General features: G+C 34.2%; 1 protein-coding gene across 3 annotated transcripts in view; it reads left to right on the forward strand.

Annotated features, from left to right (window-relative positions):
• Positions 1–22502, forward strand: part of LOC122635529 (protein O-mannosyl-transferase TMTC2-like) — a 235297-nt gene that overhangs the window by 108314 nt on the left and 104481 nt on the right. For all 3 annotated transcript variants that reach the window (XM_043825868.1, XM_043825853.1, XM_043825859.1), the window contains 2 exons: positions 19581–19821; positions 20424–20720. In XM_043825868.1, the coding sequence (XP_043681803.1) occupies positions 19581–19821; positions 20424–20720 (538 nt within the window). The remainder of the gene's footprint in view (positions 1–19580; positions 19822–20423; positions 20721–22502) is intronic.

Consider the following 22502-nt stretch of genomic DNA (forward strand, 5'->3'; position numbering starts at 1 on the left):
TTAATATGGAAGATCGTAATTAGATGTTTCGAACATCTATGTCCAACTTTTCAATTGGAATTCAAATCGAATCAGACCGATCTTTATTTAAATTCTTTTCTTTACTTTTTTGAATAAATCGAATTAAGCTTTTATCAAGAAATGTTAGATCTTTAACTCATCGATTAAATAAATCGTATACGATAGAAATTATGAGACCCATTTGCAATAGTTTTTTCATTATTTTTTTTTTTTCTTTTTCTTCCCTTCTTTCGTTTCCTTCTATTCCGCGATGTAATTTCAGCCGAGATGGCGGTGGTATCCGTAAAACCGCTCTCTCCCACTTCCTCCCTTTTACATACCCCCATGGTTGAGATGTATTATATAGGCAAACTACGTAGTCTCATCGATATTGGCGACACCGGCACGAGTCGTAAAAGATTCTCTTGCACGGAGCGCGAAATCCTCTCGTGATCGGAATAACGAGTTACCCGCGGGACGTGGCCGCATCGAGTGTGCGTGAATGGGACCCGAAGGAGTACCAGGAAAAGTAGGAGGCGGATGGAAAAGTTTTCTCGCGTTTTAAAAGAAAAAGGCTCGTCTTTCGTTCCCAATGCTTCTGATCGCGAAGATCCATTCTGACTTCTACTCATATCTATGAATTTTATTACATACAACGTATGCGCCCGATATTCGATCGATCTTTCACGATCAGATTTTACATTTGGCTGACTTCGTTTATCGATAATTGAAATTGTTTATAAATTAATCGTAATCATTTACGTTTGTTTTTTTTTCTTTCAAGAATTCGTAATATTTGTAACTGTTAAAAAATGTAACAATAATTTAAATAAAAAATTTTTACAGTATGGGTAATATCGTATTTCTGGAAGAATACACTGCAAATATTGCAATGTATTTATTCATTATCGATTCTATTATACTATTATGTAGTTTACATTAAATTATTATGTATTTATTTATTATTTATTATTTATTCATTATTGATTTATTAATTATATCATCTAAACTTACTCCTCCCTGTAAACGAATAATAAATGTAAGATTTAATAATATCCTTATATTTTATTATTATTATTATTTATTTTTATCTTTATATCGTTCATAGTACTTCTAAGTTAATGTACTTTAAGTTAATAGAAGCTATCGCTTAAAAATCGTCAACCAATTTTGTTCGTGGATTAAATATGAAACTCTTCGTAAGTTTCGATTCGAGAGTAATCGAGAAGTCGATTATTATAAGCAAATCCGATTAGAAACATAATCCCTGATCAATATTTTTATGAGGTAGGGAAAAGGCTACCTTTCAAGGTGTTAAAAAGTCAATGCGAATTCTCTGGAATAGCAGGGAGAGCTATAAACGAGCTGCCATCTTCGAAGCCGCCCTTTTACGCTGATCCTCGATCAAAAGTCCTGGGGATAGGGGTGCATGAAGAGGAGAAGGAAAAGGGAATTCGAAAGGAAAAGGTCGGCTTAAACCTAGATTGAAATTTTAATCGAGTCCTTCTCGAGCCAATTCCTTCAAATATACCATTATCTATATTATCCTACCTTTTTTCAATAAAAATAGTTACATGAATTTCATCAAAGTGAACTATGATTTATTAGAATCTATCAACGTGTTAATCGTTAATTACCCATCGTCACGATATCTCATTATCTCGACAATAACATCGATCATTTGTATTTCATTCGATTTTAATCTATTAACGCACGATTCGTTTGTTTGGAAGTTTGTTTAGGAATAAAATATTGTATACAAGGTGTGTCCAAAAGTATCCGAGTCATTTTAAAAATCAATTATTATTGATTTTTTATTTTTCTTCTCGATTGTGAAAACTACGAGGTTCAAGAAGAATTTTGACTCTTCCTGTATTAGGTATAAATAAAATATTAAAGAGGAAGTAATAGTTGAATTGCATCGTCGTAATTGTTTTTACTGCAATTTAATGAAAAATTCTGCAAATACATTCGTTTACTGGGCTCAATCGTCTATAAAAGAGTGAACACAAAAGTATATTTGTACATCTACGTATATGTGTACATACCAATGCGTGTTTTCTTTTCCTCTTTATCGTGCACTCGAGCAGTCAATATAATAACGGTGAGAGAGCATTCACGAAGTGGTCTCCAGATGGTACGCAAAGGACTACGGACGTTTTCCTTTGAGCGCAGATTTTCCAAGTGCGTTCTCTCGCTAACCCTTATTACGGTTGACGCGCTCGTAAATCGAGTAGTTTCGAGTACTAGTCACGGATGAGAATCCTCGAGAGTCCAAGCCGTAATAATTTTCTAGTAGTCCAAAAGTGCAATCAATTTGGATTTTCCTGACCAAACGAATGATTCCCTTTGTAAAATTCTTTACAAAGATTTTACGCTACCCCTATATTTTATCGTTTTCATTTTATTTCACTTTACAAAAGGTTGAATCTCATCGATGGGAAACTCGAAATAGGGTAGAAATCAAAATAACTTCGTAAAATAAGGGAACTGTCATGCGGAATCATCGGAAGTGTTATCGAATCTCTTACTATGAGTCTGAGCCAATCGAAAAGGGTCGTTTCGTCTAGTCGGTAAAGAAATTCAGTGGGAGCCAAAGACGATGTGTAGTGGGAACGATCTTGCTAACGGCTTCAAATGGTCGTTCATTGGAAGAGGAATATAAAATACAGACAGACAGAGAAAGGGAGAGAGAGAGAGAGAGAGAGAGAGAAAGAGAGATATGTATGGATAGATAGATAGATAGATAGATAGATAGATAGATAGATAGATAGATAGATAGATAGATAGAAATGAAGAGAGAGAATGAAAGAAATGTTGAAAGAGAAAAAGAGAGAAGGGAAGAATGAAAAGGACGTTCGAACAGAAAGAGAAAGAGAAATGGAGAGAGAGAGAGAGAGAGAGAGAGAAAGAGAAATGTTGGAGTCAAGAATCGTAGGTAGAGAGAAAGGATAGAAATGAGACAGAGAGAAAAAGAGGATACCTTTATTACACGGAGGGGAGCAAAAGGGAAAATAGAGAGACAGGTTGACTTCACCCGTGGCAAGCTGCCAGAGCCTCGCGAAAGAAAAGGGACGAAACCGTGAATATACCGGGGATGTATGGTACGCGGTTCAAGAAGAACACAGGAGAGCGAATGCTTGAGGGGGTTGAAACCGTCGAGGCATTGCCTCCGAACCATTTTCAAGCAAAATAAAATATTGCAAACGGTGGCACCGAGAATACGGAAGAATAAGAGATAGAGAGAGAGAGAGAGAGAGAGAGAGAGAGAGAGAGAGAGCGCTTCTTTCTCTCGACGAACCCTTGGAAGTCGATCCTTTGACAAGCTGAAAAGGGACACGCATAGACTCAGAACATTCGTAACCGTGAATTTGATATTTCCCTAGAGGGATCCCGCCTTACTCGAGAAATATTCTTGTCTATTTCGCTATCATTGTTTTGCGAGATTTCATCCTCTTTACGGATTATAGATACCATTCGAAAATTGTTTAAAATATCTTCGAAGTTCTATTTCTATTAGATACGATTTTAATTCCTTCTATATAAATCATTAGTCTCATTTAGGCACCAACTACATAAATCATGACTGCTACATATATATGTGTGTATAAAATAAACTGTGTCAAATCAAATTTATTTTAATATTTTTTTTTTAACGAAAAAAACGACGTTACTTCAAGTTTCATTACTTTTTTAAAAGTATGCAGATACAAGGGACTGAAATAAATTTTTCTTTTGGTTTTACGACTAGACATTGATAAACGTATAAGTAACTATATATATATATATATATATATATATATATATATATATATATATATATTATACGTACGTACGTACATAGACGTAGGAATAATGATCGACGTTGTGAAGAGAAAGAAAAAGAAAGAAAGAGAGAAAGAGAGAGAGAGAGAGAGAGAGAGAGAGAGAGAGAGAGAGAGAGAGAAAGTCCTAGTTCTCGTCGACGACTTGGAAACTAAATCGAGTGGAGTTGAGTCGACTTCGTGCCGAACGACGACGGAGGTTATTCACGAATGGAATTGGTATAGATTGAGCCTCGAGGTGGAGGCAAAGAGACTGTGATCGATGGATGCTAGCTGGCTTGGCTTTTGGGGATCGACCGTTAGGAGATTGACCTCTGTCAGGGCTTTCTATTACGACGTCCCTGGATTCTGGAAAATAAGGGTTACGAAAAAAAGGTTGAAAAAATTCTGTAGATAAAGAGAGAAGGTGAACATTTCTACCTCTTACTGCTCTTTTTTCTTTTTTTTCCCTTCTCCTTTCACTTACATAAAACTCGTACGTTCAACACAGAGACACGCCCATGTAGGAACCAACACGACGCGCCTTTTGAAAGGGAGACGACGAAGGGCTCGTACGCATGCCAATTTTAACGCCTTCTATATGCTGTGTGTACCTACGAGGGAGAACTTTCTCACCCTCTCTCTCTCTCTCTCTCCTTTTTTCCCTCCTCTCTTTCTCTCTCTCTTTCTTATGGTATTCAGAAGGCACGTTTCGCGAGAGCTGTAAAAAGGGCAAAAAATAAGGGGATATAGGAAGGAAAAGGCTGATGTTGGTACCCTCCTGTCGTAATAAGATTTTCTAACTTTGATAAGTTCATGGAAGCTTTTCTACGCGTTTCACAAGTAATCGTGGTCTGTTGACCGAACCGGTCGGTGGTCACGGTACATTACGCTTTGTATTAATCGTTACGTTTAATCAAACTTGAGTTCTATGCTCCGTTGCTCTCTTTTTATTTCCAACTTTCTCATATCCGGCTTATACTACTCGTTATGTTCGTCGATCGGGCTGGCTTGTTTATAACCTCGCTTCTCCCTATTACATCACGCGTTAATCGTTCTCGCGTTTCTCTCTCTCTCTCTCTCTCTCTCTCTCTCTCTCTCATCTTTTTTATATTTTTTTTTCGTGTTCGAAAGAGTTATTAATCACTTTAAATTGTTTTTACTCGCGCGTGTAAGCTTTCGTTAATTTCTCTATACTTATATATATTTTTCTCTTTCCCCATGTTTCAGCCTTAAACCCGAACTTGTCAGAGTATGGAGAAAAAAATCGTTTTAATATAATCCGTAATTATAATTAATTATGATCGCAACGTTGGCACGAAGAAACGGTTGATACACGTATTTCGAAAATAACTATTTCAAATTGTATTAAACGTATCAGCTCTGATTGGAATAATTATGAGAATCGATAAAAATATTATAATTGTAATGTATGCAATCATATCGGTTTCGATTTTGGTTCTTTAAAATCGATATTATATTAGTATCATATTTTTTTTTACTTTTGGAAAGTTCAGTAGACGTTTGAAAATTTACCATACATACACTTGCTTGTCTTCGGATCTTTTCTCAAAGGTCTAGAGATAAAGTTAGTTTGCATATTATAAATGATGCCAGTTTCCAATTACTTGGAAAACGATAAATTTTTTTATTACATTTATATGTTACTAAAAAAAAAAAAACTTTGTCTTAGACGTTTAATCAACGAATTCTCGCTCTATTCTTCATAGCAGAATATCATGCATATTAACCAGTTTCACAAAATCAATATCAGAATCAATAAGAATCAAAAATAAAACGATGGAAGAAAATATGTATTATATATTAAGTGGAATCGAACCATAACCGATACAGAACCGAAAAATAACAGTTATAGAAACGATAGAGAACCGAAACCGAAACCAATGTGGGTCAGAATCTATATATCTATAACAGTTATAACATTATTTCCTTTCTCATAACTGTTTCAAGAATCGAAACCGATATCATAACTATTTTCAACCTCTTGGTTATGAGCATCGTCTATCTTGAAATTGTTCGAATGAATCGAAGAATTTAACGATAATAACGATCTATATCAAATAAATCAAATTTATCTATGATTTAACGATGATATATATATGTAAGTAATGATGATTGCTAGATAAAATAGGCGTGAAACAACGTAATAATTAAGTTTTCTTACGTTATTGGAATATGAAAGCGAGTACGGTCTTAGTCAACTTGCCACGTAACATGTACCTATTGATATACATTAAGTATAGTGTGCAATAATAGTTATAGTAGTAGTATGTATATATTCGTATCATTTTCAACCCTTATAAGCCATCCTGTGCCTGATGACGCACCAACTGGTTAAATATTCTCAGAGCATGCTTCTCTATACATATATATCTGTTTATAGATATCTTTGTATATGCATATATACATATATATACATACATACATATACGTACATACATGCATATATATATATATATATATATATATATATATTCTTTTATCAACTTCACCGGTTTGTCTTTTCACCGAAAGTGGGTAACTTTTGTTATTTCGAGCTAGAAAGTCCACGTTTCTTCTCCTTTTTCTTCTTCTTCTTCTTCTTCTTATCGTGCTCGATGACGCATACGAAATGGTTCTGGGAAAATCCTGTTTGTCTACCGAGAACGTACACTTTACTCACATGGATAAACTTGCCAAGGTCGTGGGAAGGTTGGTTTGAACGATTGCACGTAACGATAACAAAAATAAAAAAAGACGGAGGAGGAAGAGGGAAAGAAACAGAGAGAGAAAGAGAGAGAGAGAGAGAGAAAGAGAGAGAGAGAGAGAGAGAGAGAGAGAGAGAGAGAATGAAGAGGCTGGTGGTGAGTACAAGAGAGAACGAATGAAACGATAAAATGGCCGTTCGATATAATACTCTGGGTACATTTACGAGCAGAGTTCTCCAAGCTAATTAGTCTTACACTCGTTCAATAACCGTTTTACGATCTTCGGCGAAACGAAAGTTCGATATTTAAACTCGTGAAATTGGCCACTCGGTAACACGATTATATCGCATGGCCGATACACGTGCGACTCCAATAAAAATAGTCGTTCTCTTCGTGATGGCGAAAAGGCACAATGAGAGGGAGAGAGAGAGAGAGAAAGAGAGAGGGAGAGAGAAAACTCCATAAAAGAGGAGGACTTCCGTAAATAATGGAATGCAATTTTAATCCTGAGGATAATGGGATCCTTCCGGAATAGGTTTATCGAGTGGAATTTAAAGAAAAATAATGCATCGAAGTTATAAGCTAATCTATGCTTTGTTGTATATTTAATTTAAGGTCGAATGTTAAAAGTATTCTTAAAAAAGATGCATCGAAATTTTTGTATTTTGCAGTTTATTTTGTTATTTTAATCATTCGAAAGAGGAATTGATAAAATATTACTTTTTTTCAAATTTAAGTAATAAAATGGCATGATATTTAACTTTATATTAACATGTTTAATAAAAAATATCGTACGTATATTTATTTAGATATACAGGATGATAAAGAAAAGATATTTTTTTCCGATATTTTAAGGATTTATTAGTATTCACTGAGATGAGTAAAAAATGTCTAATTAACATGGGTCCTAAAATCAACCCCTTTCGATGTAAATTAACTTTTATTATTTATGAGCGGTCGATATCGTAAACCAGTCATTTGGCAACATATTGAATGTACACGTATTCCATTATTACATTATTTATAATTTTTACTTATTTTTATAACAAAATTATCTTGACAATCTTGAACCAATATATTCCTAAGAAAATTCATTCGTATGTACATCTCGGTGAGTACTACAAAATATCGAATCCTTTTTTTGACAACTCTGTGTATCGCGATCGAAATTTCTTAGAAAGTAATACGTACAAGTTTATTAATTTACTATTTATTGTTCGGTAGAGTTAGTCAATTTGATGAACTGTAACTCGTTTAATAAATCTGTAATAAGTTTCGAAGAGAAGCAATTTCAATCGATAATTCTTGACGACTTCATCCGATAAAATTATGAACACTTTCATGGTAGGGAATATCTTATGGTTTATTTATATCGTTGCTCGATAAAGTTCGATCCGGAACATACTCTCAAGCGAGATGAGTCGGACGATCTTGAAAGCTCCGAGGACCTCGACCCACAGTTTCCCTGTTCAACGAACGCGTTCTTCGAAAAGTTTCGCTTTCAAAATTGCAAACGGAGCAAAGAGAAGAGGAAGAAGAAGCAAAAGAAGAAGAAAAAGAAGAAGATAGTAGCTTTTTACTTCTAGGATGACGTAGACCTCCCACCAGTTTAGTCTGTATAAAGAAAATGGTCGAGCATCATTCTCGGGGGGAATAAAATGAGTTTTCCGGATGATTTAGCTAGGTATTTATTTGGGCGACTTGTTTCTCGCTTCGAAGAACATCTTCGGAAAATCTTTGAAACATAATGTAGCGGCATTGACATTTGAACCTCATCTTTCATTTTCATTTCATTTCATTTCATTTCATTTCATTTTCTAACTTTCTACGTATTAAAGATAAATGATACTTTAAGTAATCTTAATTTTTTCATTTCACCAATTAACAGTTACAATAGAATTTGCAATTAGTACTTATAATATATACGAATTTTCAATTTTTAATAATTTATTCATATATTGAAATAAAAAATAAATTCATCGATAAAACATAATCTTCATAAAAAGAATATATCAATAAATTTAATTTTCACGAATAATAAATCCACAAAAAAAAGACGACTATATTTTAAAAAAGAAATTTTAATTGATTATTTATCGAATGTTGATTTCGAAATGAATGAATTTAAATTAATATACCTTTTATTCTTCAATATTTAATTACAAACAGAAAACACGGATGTAAACGAAAATTAAATCAAAGACTGACTAAGACTCTTCTTATTCTTTCTATTTCTTTTCTCTTCTCATTCTTTATTCTTATACTATAGTTGATACGTTATCAGTATATACGAAAAATATTGCGTCAATGAAAATGTTTCAAAAAAAAAAAAAAGAAAGAGAGAGAGAGAAAGAGAGAGAGAAAAAAAAACAAAGCAGATAAGAAAGACGGCAACATGGCTGGTTTGGTCACGAATACATATCTTTACTGTTTGTATATATTTATCTATCTACAGCGAGAAAAAAAAAACGTAGAGAAAGATATAGAGAACCTTAGAATCATTTCATAAAATATGCTGCCACGAATATATAGGATCACGAATACTTTTCTCTTCTTCTTCCTTCATTTTTATTTTTCATTTTTCTTTCTTTTTATTTCCTTTCCTTCCTCTTTCACCTGTTTTACTCGACTTTTTTTCTTTTATTTCTCTCTCTCTCTCTCTCTTTTTCTCTTCTTTCCATTTTTCCTTTTCTCTTGACGCTCTGGTTCACTCGAGAAGGCGCACCATCTCTTTGCTTGGCACGTCTCTTCGTCATTTGTAGAGGGAGGATTTGCGGAGGTTCGAAGATATAACTAAGGGGGATGGTTTTGGATGGTAAGGTATAGGGCGGTGGTTGCCCGTGCAAATTGCCACACGCCGCATCATCCCCACGGGATCTCACGCGAGGCAACTTCTCGGCCGAAGGAATCTTCTATATCGCGTCTCGTTCATCGGTGTGAATTTCTATTTATCGGAAGACCGAATAGCAAGAGAGAAAATAAAAAAGAACGAGGATATAAGAGATGCGGAACGTTACTTTCTCTCTCTCTCTCTCTCTCTCTTTCTCTTTTTCTTTCTATCTTTCTATCTATCTCTCTTTTTAAAGATGGAATGAGAGCTCGTAAAAGTCTGCGATTTATGCGACATAAGATATAAGAGTGATTTTTATCATGAACTTTGAAATATATAGGGTGATCCAATAACGCCCCTGTTCTTTGAAATTATATGAGCTAGAGCAATAAGGACGAATTTTTTTGACGCTTTGATCGGAATCGAATAAAATAATGTTGTATCTCACAGTCGCGAATCAAATATTTGAATCGATATTTGAATATATCGAAGTAATTTTAAGAAATGAAAGAAAGAAGAGAGCAAATTTTATATTTAACTCTTTATATCAATCTATAGAAACGAAAAAGCAAAATAAATTTGTTGAATAGTGCGAGTTTATTTGAAGTTAATGCGAAATTTGTAAAATGCTATTGAGATGATAATTTTTCTATATCAGGGTAATTTAAACAACTCATTGAAATATAAATATAAAAAATATTAATAAAGCATGTAAGCATATAAGTATTAATTAAATAAAGCATATAAGTAGGTAAATTTCTCAAATATTTCGAGATTCTATGGAATGACAATATTTTACTAATTTAATAATATAAATAATTTAAAGATATTCTTTTTGGGTTTTGCAAAGATTTGAAATCTCAATTCTTTGTTGTTTTTTAATAATTTACAAAACTTTAGCTAAACTTTTGAAAATTCAGGAGTCGCTTAAACTTTCTTCGCGAGTTATAGTATGGTTCACGCTTCACGCCATCGCTGAGCAATTCAAGAGCATGGTATGGCTTTTGTTAAATAAGTTTTTCTTTAGTTTTCACAATCTCAAAGATATGTAAGATACTATTGTACTATCCTGCAAACTTGTAAAGAAAAAAGATACTTATTGCTCAAAGAATTATAGCCGACTAAGAATTTAAATTCAATTATAGATAAAATGAAATTTCAATAAAATCGATTTTACATTACATTATCATCAATATGTTTACAACATATTTTATTAATATATGTATATAATCCTTTAAAAACATATTCAAAATAATAACAAAAAAATATTCCATTGTTACATTAGTAATAGTAGTTTTTGCTTATTTTTATAATATGCTTATTGCGTCTTGACTCTGAATGTATTTCTAAACAAATTCATCTGTGTATACATTCAATATATTACTAAAAAAACACACGATACCAAACGTACATAAATAATAAAAGTTTATTTACATCGAAATGAATGATTTTTGGATTTATGTTAATCAGACTTCTTTATTCATCTCGGTCAACACTATAAGCTCTTAAAATATCGGATATATATATATATATATATATATATATGTATATATGTATGTATGTATACAAGTAGACTATGGTATTTCTTTACGTTTCATTCGAAAACGATCGTTTTCGAACTAAAACGAGTTACATTATGTACCAACTATTGTACATTTATTCATCTATCCTAGAGAAATCCTTCCTCTTGGTAACAAGACGTCCGTGACATTACATGTTACGAGCAACGCACGAGATCGCCGATCGGCAAACGTTCCTTCGATCTCTCGACGGTCTAATATTTGACAGCACGTGCTCCGAATATCCAAGGATTCTCAAACAAGTTCACCTTCCAATCGATGTATTTCGAAGCTATCTTACAAGAACATGAGAGAGAGAGAGAGAGAGAGAGAGAGAGAGAGAGAGAGAGAAATAAAGAGAAAGATAAGCAATCCTCGTCTTCTTTGTAATGAAAGAAGGAAAAGGGCAGAGTAAAAAGTGTTAAGAAAAAAAAGGAAAAAGAAAAGGGTATCTTCTAATCACAGAATTGTCACGCGATGAAGTTGTCTCTCTCTCTCTCTCTCTCTCTCTCTCTCTCTCTCTCTTTTTCTTTCTCCCTTGACCTTTCTTTTTTAATCTCTCTTTGTCATATAAAACGTACTACGATATTCTTTTTCTTAATCTAACAGCGAAATTAATTAAAGAGAAAGAACAACCATCAGGAAGAAACCTTAGGAGCGTCAATTTGTTGACTCAGTGCACCTGCTGACGTAATAAAATAAGACTTATATTCTAACGATAAATCCATTTCAATTCATTTTCATTTTCTATTTTTCTTCTTTGCGCTATTCTTTGTTTCGCCAATACGTACATTCGAAACGAATAAGCTATGATAGAAAGAAATTAATCATCTGTCGATTTTAATATTCTCTTAGAAAGCAGAGAAAGAAAAAGAGAGAGTGAAAGAGAGAGAGAGAGAGAGAGAGAGAGAGAGAGAGAGAGAGAGAAGTAGAGAAAAAGGGATTAACACTTAATTTATTAATTCATTTCTACTCGCTTAGAAGTACCAGGGTGGCTGATCAATATTTCTAATTCGAGTGGTCGCACTAAACGCTTTCCGATTCAATGCTTCCAGCTAACACACTCAAATATCGTAATTACTACCACTACTATCGCCAGTACTATCTATCGTCGTTCTACTATCAGAGTAGGAAAGAAACAGGATGAGAGGAGATTCAAAGCTGTAACTGAGTAAAATTGAATTTGCTTATCTGTTAAAAGAGGAAAGCATATATGAATTCATGTAGGAGAAACGGAGAGAGAGAGAGAGAGAGAGAGAGAGAGAGAGAGAGAGAGAGAGAGAGAGAGAGAGAGAGAGAGAGAGAGAGAGAGATAGAACCAGAAAGAGAGAGAATGAAAGAGGGAGGGAAAGAAAGAGGGAGAAAGAGATAGACAGAAAGAAAGATAGAAAGAGAGAGAGAGAGAAAGAGAGAGAATGAGATACATAGAGACAGAAAGAGAAAGAAAGAGAGAGAGAGAGAGAGAGAGAGAGAGAGAGAGAGAGAGAAAGAAATATATAGAGGTAGAAAGAGAAGAAGAGAAAGAGAGAAAGAAATATATAGAGGTGGAAAGAGAAAGAGAGAGAAAGAGAAAGACAAGTTTTAAAGGGGTTGGTTAAGTATCGAGTAACGTGTATACGAAAAAGATAGGATGTTAGAAAGGAAATTCTTTATAGCTTTAATACCGGACCCTCTCAGTTTTTTTTCGAGAGAAAGAAAAAGAGATAAAAAGAAAGAGTAAGTGAGAGAGAGAGAGAGAGAGAGAGAAAGAGAGAGAGAGAGAGAGAAAGAAAGAGAGGATATAGCACTTGAGACACAGGCAGCTGCTTCATTAACGTCACCCCTCGTAAATTGTTTCCGCTCGAAGCCGTGAAAATATTCGCTTCCCTCGTCAAAAAGGGTCGTCTCTGTTTCTGATCGCCGTCAAAAATACAAGATCGTCGTTGGATGACCACACGTTAACGATATCCTTCTTTTTATGACGCGACTCCGCATCATCCTTTCTCTCTTTTTTCTTCTTTTTTTTTTTATTCCTGCCCTGTATATATCTATTTCGAAGAAGAATAGACTTTTTTTTTCAGATACTTTTGGTACGGAATTCGAGTCGTGGACAGATAGATATATATATATATATACAGGATGTAGAATTTTCAAATTGACCATTGAAATATTTCTGTTTGATTGAGAAAAATGAAATAATTAACTAATTTACAAAAGTTTGAACTGAAACGTATTAAAATTTCAACATTTGTTATCCTTAAATATAATTTTTTATAAAAGATTCGGATTTTTTTATTTTACGAGATATCTTATACTGATATAACGAATATACGTCCTTGCATTTAGAAAAAATATGTCCTTGAGAATTTAATATTTAAAAAAAAGAAGAAACAAAAAAAATTCTTTGATATCGCTGCATTAGTAACTTTTTTCAGTGTTACATTTTCTCATACCAAACGATCTAAGGGAAATATTGAGATAGTCATTTAGGTGATCGTTTAAAACTAGATATTGCGTGTGTGTGTGTGTGTGTGTGTATGTATATATATATATATATATATATATATATATATATATATATACTAACGATAATCATCTAGAGGCATTTCCCTCTAATCGACCTTGCGATATCCATTGTGACTCTTCACAAATCGTAAGAGAAAGTATATTTATTCAATGTTTCAAAATGGTCTCACGTTTTGTCGAGTTTTAAGATTGTTCGTTTCTTTGTACGAAATAGTTTCGTCTCTTAATACTTTCCCTCCTCCAAACTAAACTTCTTTTTGGGTTGAGTTCGTCTCATTGCTTTCTTACTCTCTCGACTCAACTTGAACTTCATTAACGTCGACCTCGTCGAGTTGCGCACCACCCTGGATGACTCTCTGTCTCTCTCTCTCTCGGAAACAGTCCGTTTTGCCTTGGCTTCTTACTACACGTGGAGACCCTTGGTGAAATTAATCGTTCGTTTTTACTACCTTCAGAAACGAGACTTTCTTCCTTCCTTCCTTCCTTCCTTCCTTCCTTACTTTCGTAATTGTGAAATTTTATTGCTGGATAGAACAGCAAGTTTGACGTTGGAGAACGTCAAACTTGGATTTGAAAATTGAGAGGAAAATCATTAAAAGGTGTTTTTAATATCTCGAAAACAAGAAAATAAAGAAAACAAGGTGATATTTTTTTTCTTTTTTCTTTTTACCTTTTCGACACATCACCCGACAGTGAAAACTTTATGATCTTGTAGCTATTTCTTTTCTGAGCATCGCGTTATGCAGTAACGTCAAATAAACATGTATATATATGTCTATATGTATATATATATATATATATATATATATATATATCAAAGTTAAGACCATTTTTATTACCTCAGAACGCTCATCTTAGTATTTCACCCTTGAGAAGGTTATAAAAAAAGGCAAAGCATCTGTTAACAGGTCATAGCAAGCGAAAAACATGTTCTACGCTTAAAGAGAGAGAGAGAGACGTTTTGGAAAACTTACTGGAGAAAATAGGAATTATGATATAACAGAGGTATACGATATATTAAGATATGAATTAAGATCATATCGATTTACTGTCTGTTATCAATAATTGATAATTGTTTTCCATTTATATCTATACAGGATTGTAATCAAAGGATTATTGACATCTTAAATTTTATATAAAAGTAACGAAGGTCCGGGAAAAATTAATTTAATAAAATTTGTGTCTGCAAGCATTTTCCTTTACAAAATTCTTGTGTCTATAAAATTGTCACAGAATTATTTCTTCCATTACCTACAAGCTTTGTCGAATATACATATTTTTCTATAATTATCATAGTTTCGAATAAATTCAAAGTAGTGATGCTTATAAGACTATCCTGTATTTTATTATTATAATATATATATAATGTGTATAATAATAATAATAATATATATGTACATATATGTACTATATAAAATTCGGTTTATATATACATATAAAAATATATATATACACTTATTTCTCTAAAAAGTATAAAAAGTATAAAAAATGTAAAAATTGTTTTAAACGAATGTTGTGCGTTATCAAGACGAATATATCGCAGTAATAATTATTTAACTTTGTGATGACCTTAAAAGACCCTGTAAAAACCACGTTAAAACTTTTTGATCTAACTCCGTATTCTTAATTACACATTTTTGTAGCAGACATCAAGCTATTATCAAAACAATTTAATAATTAAATAATCGCATGTATACATTTAAAATTTATTATAAATTAATATCGTATAATACATATCTCTCTCTATTATCAATAAAATCTTTATATTATACGTGTATATATTTTTTTTCTTGACTGTTTGATTTACTGTTTGAAATGAGGATTTAAGAAATAATGATCTTTTAGAAGAAGAAGGGTGGATATCATTGATGTATAAAAGAACATATTCCTCTTTTGGATAAATACAATTTCCTTCTTTAAAAACCAGCAGTTAGTTATTTTCCTTCTAAAAATATAAGAATTGTCAGTAAAAATGACCGAGTCAACATCGCGGTTTAAAGGGATGAAGTGGGTAAAATGAAGTAAAAGTCCGCAATCTCGCTATTCCACAATTTGGCCTCGAATTTTTATTATAATAGCGCGACAAAGTAACAAATTGCTCTGACGAAGCAATTCCGTCTCTTTCGTGAAATACGCAAATGGAAGAAAAAGAGAGAGAAAAAGTGAAACAAACAGACAGATAGACAGGAAACGTAACAAGCAAACGTAATGAAGATAAGCGAGAAATTTAACATATGCCATGGCTATTTTCAAACATACATTACCTATGCAGACACAAGATACAAAATACTTACATGCATATAAGCGTATATATACATATATGTATATATACATATGTACATAAACACAGTAATAAAATTCTCACGAATTTAGCGGAATTTAAATGCAGACGTTTTGACGTTGTCGACGACGTCGTCGTCGTCGTCGTCGTCGTCGTCGTCGTCGTCGTCGTCGTCGTCGTCGTCGTCGTCGTCGTCGTCGTTGTCGTTGTCGTTGTCGTTGTCGTTGTCGTTGTCGTCATCGTAATTGAGTCGAGTCGAGTTGGAACTAAGAAAAAAAGAAACATTAAAACCTTTCTCGTTGATAAAAATTAAACTGACGACTATCTGGCTTCTAGAAAAATAATTTCCAAATAAGGTAAACATCAATAGCCACTCCTTCTCACTAGTCAACGACAAGGATTTCAAATACTGCAATCGCTATGAATAGAGATTAATTGTCCTCGTTTTTTCTGGCTTCTTCAGATTTTTCCTGGCTTTTTCATCGTTCTTCTTACAATCTACATAAATTTTATATATATATATAACGTAACTTGAATACATATATAGAACAAACGATATGTATACCTTTCGTGCTAAAGCTGACCGACTTGGTAGCTCGTTCGCTTGGAAATAATTCGAAGAAAGTACAGAGAACGTAAAAGGACGACATGGATCAGAAGGGCAGAGGAGGTTTGGGGGTGTTAAGAAATATCTTCTACAGCGTGGCGTCAGGCACGATTTTCGAGTCCATCTGCCACCATCGACGCGTTATACGAGCCACGAGACGACCTACTTTGCCATAGCTACAAAGTGAGAAGAAAGAAAGAACCCGAAGGAAAAGGTGAAACCGAGTGAATGCGAGCGGACTTACGTTTTCATTCTCGACGATAATTTTCTCTATGAAATTCGTCGTTTCGTTTATCTTGACGAATAATAGAAAATGAATATGTTCAGCGAGGAAGTTAATTGGATATGGAATCTTTTGATCAGCCTAAATCGATCCAAATGGAATATGATTAAAAGATTAACTCTATTGATTTTTTAAATGATTTCATTTGCTCATATCATTTTCTATTTTTTTTACATAATATATCTAATATGAGCCGATAATTCTAATGAAAGCAAGATCTATTAAACGTTCATATGTACATTTTTAATAGTTCCATACTATAATGTAAATCGGTATTAAGACAAAATATATGATAAATTCAATTTTTACAGATTATTGCAATTAATTCTTAATATTACAATTGATTCACGTACGTAATTGCTTCTTTTTCAAACATTTTTCAAATCTTATCTTACATAACTTTATTTGTTAGATTAATTATTTCTACAAGTAAATAGTGTTTATCGAGAATAAATTTGTCTGTAAAGGTCGTACTCGAATAAATATTATAATATATCATTGTCAATATCACTCAGTCTCTCTCTCTCTCTCTCTCTCTCTCTCTCTCGCTCTTTGTCTCTCCCTCTCTCTCCCTTTCTCTCTTCCTCTCGTGTTTCCTTTCTTCCTTATCGTCTTCGTTTGCCAAAAGTTCGACGATACACGGCGTTACGAAGTTTATGTAACCAAGACAGTGCTATCGATCGGAACGACGCACGTAGTGAGAGAGTGCTCCGGGTAACCCAGCACGAAATTATTAGCGCAAAGTTTACGTATCCTTGACTCGATTACAACGATGACGGCTCAGGTGTGTTGCCCGCGGTATCAGAATTTGAAGACGCACCGAGTTTCGACTCGTGTCGTGTCTATGAATATTGATCGACTCGAGTAACGGTGGATCGATTCGATACTAACACCGAAACCTTACTCTCTCTCTCTCTCTCTCTCTCTTTCTCGCCCGAAGGCGAGAGCTCGTCTATTTGAACGTCAAACTTTTCCATCGTTTCTCGTCGATTACGTTCTCTCTCTCTCTATCTTTCTCTCTCTCTCTCTCTCTCTCTCTCTCTCTCTCTCTCTCTCTCTCTCTCTCTCTCTCTATTTCTCTCTATCTCTCTCTCTATTTCTCTCTATCTCTTTACCTCGTGCAAATTCTCGTGTAAATTCTCGTGTAAGAATTTCTTTTTTGACATTTCGAAAACAAGAAAAAGAAGAAATCTAATAGAATTGAAATTTCAAAATCGATCTATCAAAAATTATTATGTATAATACTATTGTATAATAGGAGATAATGATGTTAGAAACATGACGATAGTAAATACATTTATATATGTATTTATTTTTCAGAGTAAGAAGTTTAAAAGTAAATAAAGCGATGACTCATCGTATGAATGAATTTTGAAGAACGAATAAATGCGTAATAAGATACATCAAAATCGGCACGTAGTAAGAATCTTATTGAACGGAATCGTTGAAAAGTATCAAGAATAAAAAAGTCGAAAGGTTAATTGCTAAAGAGGAAAAGTCAAGGTTTTAATTGAAAATTGTATCATTTTGTTATTTACATATTTACATTAGATTATGAAATGAAATTATATCACAATCTTTGTTTTACAAACGCCACTTAAAGTCATATTCTTCTACATTATATAAAATGATAAAAAGAGGAACAATAAAGACGGGAGAAAACTTCGGATTTCGTATTTGAACAACGAAATGGCATAAACGTGGAATATTTCATTACAGAGCGTAATAAAACCGATGAAAGGAGCCAGGACGTAACAAAAGAGGTCTTTCCGAACTCGCCGTCTTCGTTTAGCTCATTATTCTGCAACTCAAGCCTCTTCCTCTTTCTACCGCTTTTCACAAGTCCTCATCCCTCGGACTGGAAATTTTCCGAGCCTTTAAGACGAGTGCAAGCGAGAGAGAAAGAGAGAGAGAGAGAAAGAGAGAGAGTGTGTGAGTTGTAGAAGAGAGAAAAAGAAGAAAAGGAAAAAAAATAAAAAAAGAAAGAATTCGAGCAATAAATTTTCAATAATCGCCGTAGCACTATTTTCTACAGAGGAACAAATTTGCACGATCGTTTGGGAAGGAAGAAAAGATGGTGGGCATATAAGGGTTGGGGGATGAAAAGGGGTAAAACCTCTGTGACACTTACCTCAGTCGTAAGGAGAAAAGACAGAGCAAGTTGTTCGTGACGAAAGAAGCACTTAAATAGTTCTCGTCTAAATCGTTATCGTTGTAACAACTCGTTCTTCCGATATCCTTCAGCTGCTCCACATTTCCTATACCACGTCTCTCCTCTTTACCTTTCTCTTTGTCGTGAACTGCAGCCCTTTCACCTATATAGACTATAACCCAAAGACCGACAGGAATGCTTTCGACAGTCCCTTAGGTGATATAGTACTAAGCTGGAGGTTGACTAGCGAGTTTGATGATAAGGATGTTCTAGTTGAAACAACTATCTCCCTATCGTGGCCATTTTCTTGGAACAGAGAATATTTAATAAGTCGCACGATTTATGTACGACGCGATAACGTTCTACTTCGTTCGTAGCCAGCGATATACTAAGACGAATTAGTTGGAAATAAAGATTCGTAACATTCAAGGACTTTAATGGAGGTCACATTACAAGTGTCAACATTACTCGGTCCTTTTCTTTCCTTAGTTTCATTGTATACTGTCGGAAAGAGAATTTCAAAACATGCTTGTTATTGTTTGTTATACTAATATAAAAAATCCAAGGCCAGTACGAAGTATCGAATAGTTTCTTATCTATGCGTAAGCGTTAACTGATCTCGTTTATCTCTATTTTTTTTTATAACTTGTTCGGCATTAGTAAATCATTCAGTTAATAGACAAAGAAAAATATCAACAAACGTGGAATAATATATAATAATGATATTTGTTATCGATCGATAATGCGAACAGTAATTTATAATTATTAAAATTATTAATTATTATAATTAATTTATAATTATTATAATACACGCGAATAGAAATTTATAATTATTTTATTTTTCTATTACAGAAGGGCTATCTTGACGAATCCAGACCTGCTATCAAGCACGCCATGGTATCAGCTATTGGAAAATGATTTTTGGGGAACACCTTTAAGGGATAGTGGTTCTCATGGCAGTTATCGACCACTTTGCGTCGCAACGTTTCGCTTAAATCATCTCTTCGGTAATCTCGATCCATGGGGTTATCATTTAGTGAACGTCGTATTGCACGCAGCCTGCACAATTCTCGTCGTCAGGGTCGCCAGGAAGGTGAGTTTCCAATCATATGGTTTCTGCCTTAAACGAGGAACCTTGGCATTGTTGTCGGTTCATGCAATGTTTAGGTTAGCAAGTTCGAGATAATAAAGACACCTGTAGCGCATATCTTCTTGTGTTATTATCAAACACGTTACGGTGGCCCTACCAAATAAAATTCTTAGAGTCCATTCCAGCCCCGAATATTACGTTTACGATCTCCATATGACTGGTACCATAAATGTCGTGAAGTTTATATTCGATGATTTCGAAATTTACAGCAGAGATTTAGCATGAGATTATATAATAAGAAATATCAGCTCGAAATTAGTTATGTTTTTTAAAAATTTATTTCCAATTATCTTTCTTCGCTGTAATATCAATCAACGTTTGATCGATGACGAAGTAATTTAATTTTTTTAAACATATAATAATCTTTCTCTAATGCATTATACTTATATCAGTATTAATATCAAATAATAAAAAACAAAAAAGAAAGAAGAAACTATATGATAAAAATGTGTTAAGATGTATCAAGAGATTTTGACTTTAAGCTAATATCCTATAGTAAAGAAGGTCTCAATTAACATCTCCATTTCTAAATTATGATTGTTTAGGTTCTACCAGGGAGAAACAATCTCGGTCACGCGATCACTGGTTTCCTTTTCGCGGTTCATCCTATTCACAGTGAAGCCGTGGCCGGAATAGTTGGTCGTGCCGACCTCCTAGCTTGTTTCCTGACCTTGACGGCCTTTCTGGCATACTCCACGTACTGTGACCAAAGCAGATCACCGTTCCTACTCTTACTGGCTTTGATATCGTCGACCCTGGCAACACTCGCCAAAGAGACTGGTATATCCTCGCTGGCCCTTTGCCTCTTGTGGGAACTCTGTCGTGGCGAGCCAAATCGAAAGGTAAGATATACTATACATTATAAACTATACGCATACACAAACGAATAAGAATTTATCCGTAAGAAGATTAACAACGCAATACAACAAGAAATTTATCAATCCATCCTTGAACGTGTAATCTCCATTTTGACTATCAAGTAACTGAAGTGTAAAGTCTACGAAAAAAAAACTAAGCAAGGAAATATAAAGAGTTCTCAAGAGATGACAGTTATAATACAACGCAACAAGGAATATATCAAAATTTAATTAAACAACGTTGCAAAGAGAATAGGTAATCTTTTGATTCTCATGAAGGGGAAGAAGTTTCATTGTGTTCGAGGAAAAAGACGATTCCTGTGTACGATATTCGAATGTGATACATTAAACAACGATATGGAAGAAAAAAGAAAGAGAGAGAGGAAAGAAAGAGATGAAGACTTGGAGGAGTTAACAATAATAGTTAAACTTATCCTATATTTTCTTCTATATATGTATATATATATATATATATATATATTTGCGTGTGTATGTACACTATATTCTTCTCTTTCTCTCTCTCTTTTTCCCTCTCTCCTTACAAGCCTACCTAACTATATTCCTCTGTAGATACTAGGATGGTGTAGGCAGCATCAGTATAGCCGGTAACGTAATGCCGTAGCGGCAGCATGTGTAAACGCGTGGCATGCTGCTAGAGACAGGGAGTTGATACACGGTGAAGCAGCATAAGCGGCATCAGCCAGCTTCAGCCTGACGCTTTGGCCCGTTGAACCCTTGCTGAGAAACCCCCTACCTTCCTTCCTTCGTCAACTCCTTCTCCTTTCGCGCATGCTGCACCCGGATGCACTGGATGCAGTAGACGCCTCGTGTGATGCATGTTGTGAGCTCCCCCACTCCACTTTCTATTTGTCTCGCACGTTCTCTCTCTCTCTCTCTCTCTCTCTCTCTCCCTCTCTCCTATTTCCAACTGATGCTGCTACCAACAGTCAGCTTCTCTCCTCTGGCACTATCAGAGACGATGCGTTTTGAACTCTGGAATAGTGCCAACGATCTTTCTCGTATCTTACAACACTCTTCCAAGATTCTTGAGAATAATAATCGTACGCAATAGTACTCGTTTGTATTCCCTCTTCCAGCAATTTTCGTTTCGACCTTCTTCGTTTCATTTCTCTTCTCTTATCGTATCTATTTTCATCTTCCTCTTTGCATTTTTCTCTTTTCCTATATTCCTTTGAATCTTTTTCTTGATTTTCTTTCCTTTTCTTTCTCCTTCGTGAATGTTCCCTCATAGCTTATTCTATCTCGAGACCTGTCTTTTCCATTGGACCACCTACCATGGCATAGAAGACAGTATCCTTCGTAGTATTCTTGGCTATCAAGACAGCTCTGTTACCATTTGGATTCTAGGGAATTTCTTAAGAACTTATCTTTTTTTCTTCTCTCTCTGTCTGTCTCTCTCTCTCTCTCTCTCTCTCTCTCTCTCTCTCTCTCTCTTTTCTTATTTTTTCGACTTTTGTAGTACCTTCCCCTTTTTCTTTTTTGTATCGAAAAATATGTAGGATTTTGATGAGATAGCAAAGATTGAGATCAATTTCAAAAAGCAAATGAATTATAAAATAATCGGGAAAATTAATAAATTATTGATGTTTGATATATTCTCTTCAGCAAATCAATAAAGTTTTTATCATTGATCTCATTTCTTTGATTCGAATAACGTATAAAATAGATTAATAAAGCACGCGAAAGAAATTTTATCCAACGAGATTATTCTTTTGTATCTATCTCTTTTCTTCATTTCTCTTGTTT

The sequence above is a fragment of the Vespula pensylvanica genome, chromosome 1, assembly GCF_014466175.1.
Source record: "Vespula pensylvanica isolate Volc-1 chromosome 1, ASM1446617v1, whole genome shotgun sequence".
Lineage (NCBI taxonomy): Eukaryota > Metazoa > Arthropoda > Insecta > Hymenoptera > Vespidae > Vespula > Vespula pensylvanica.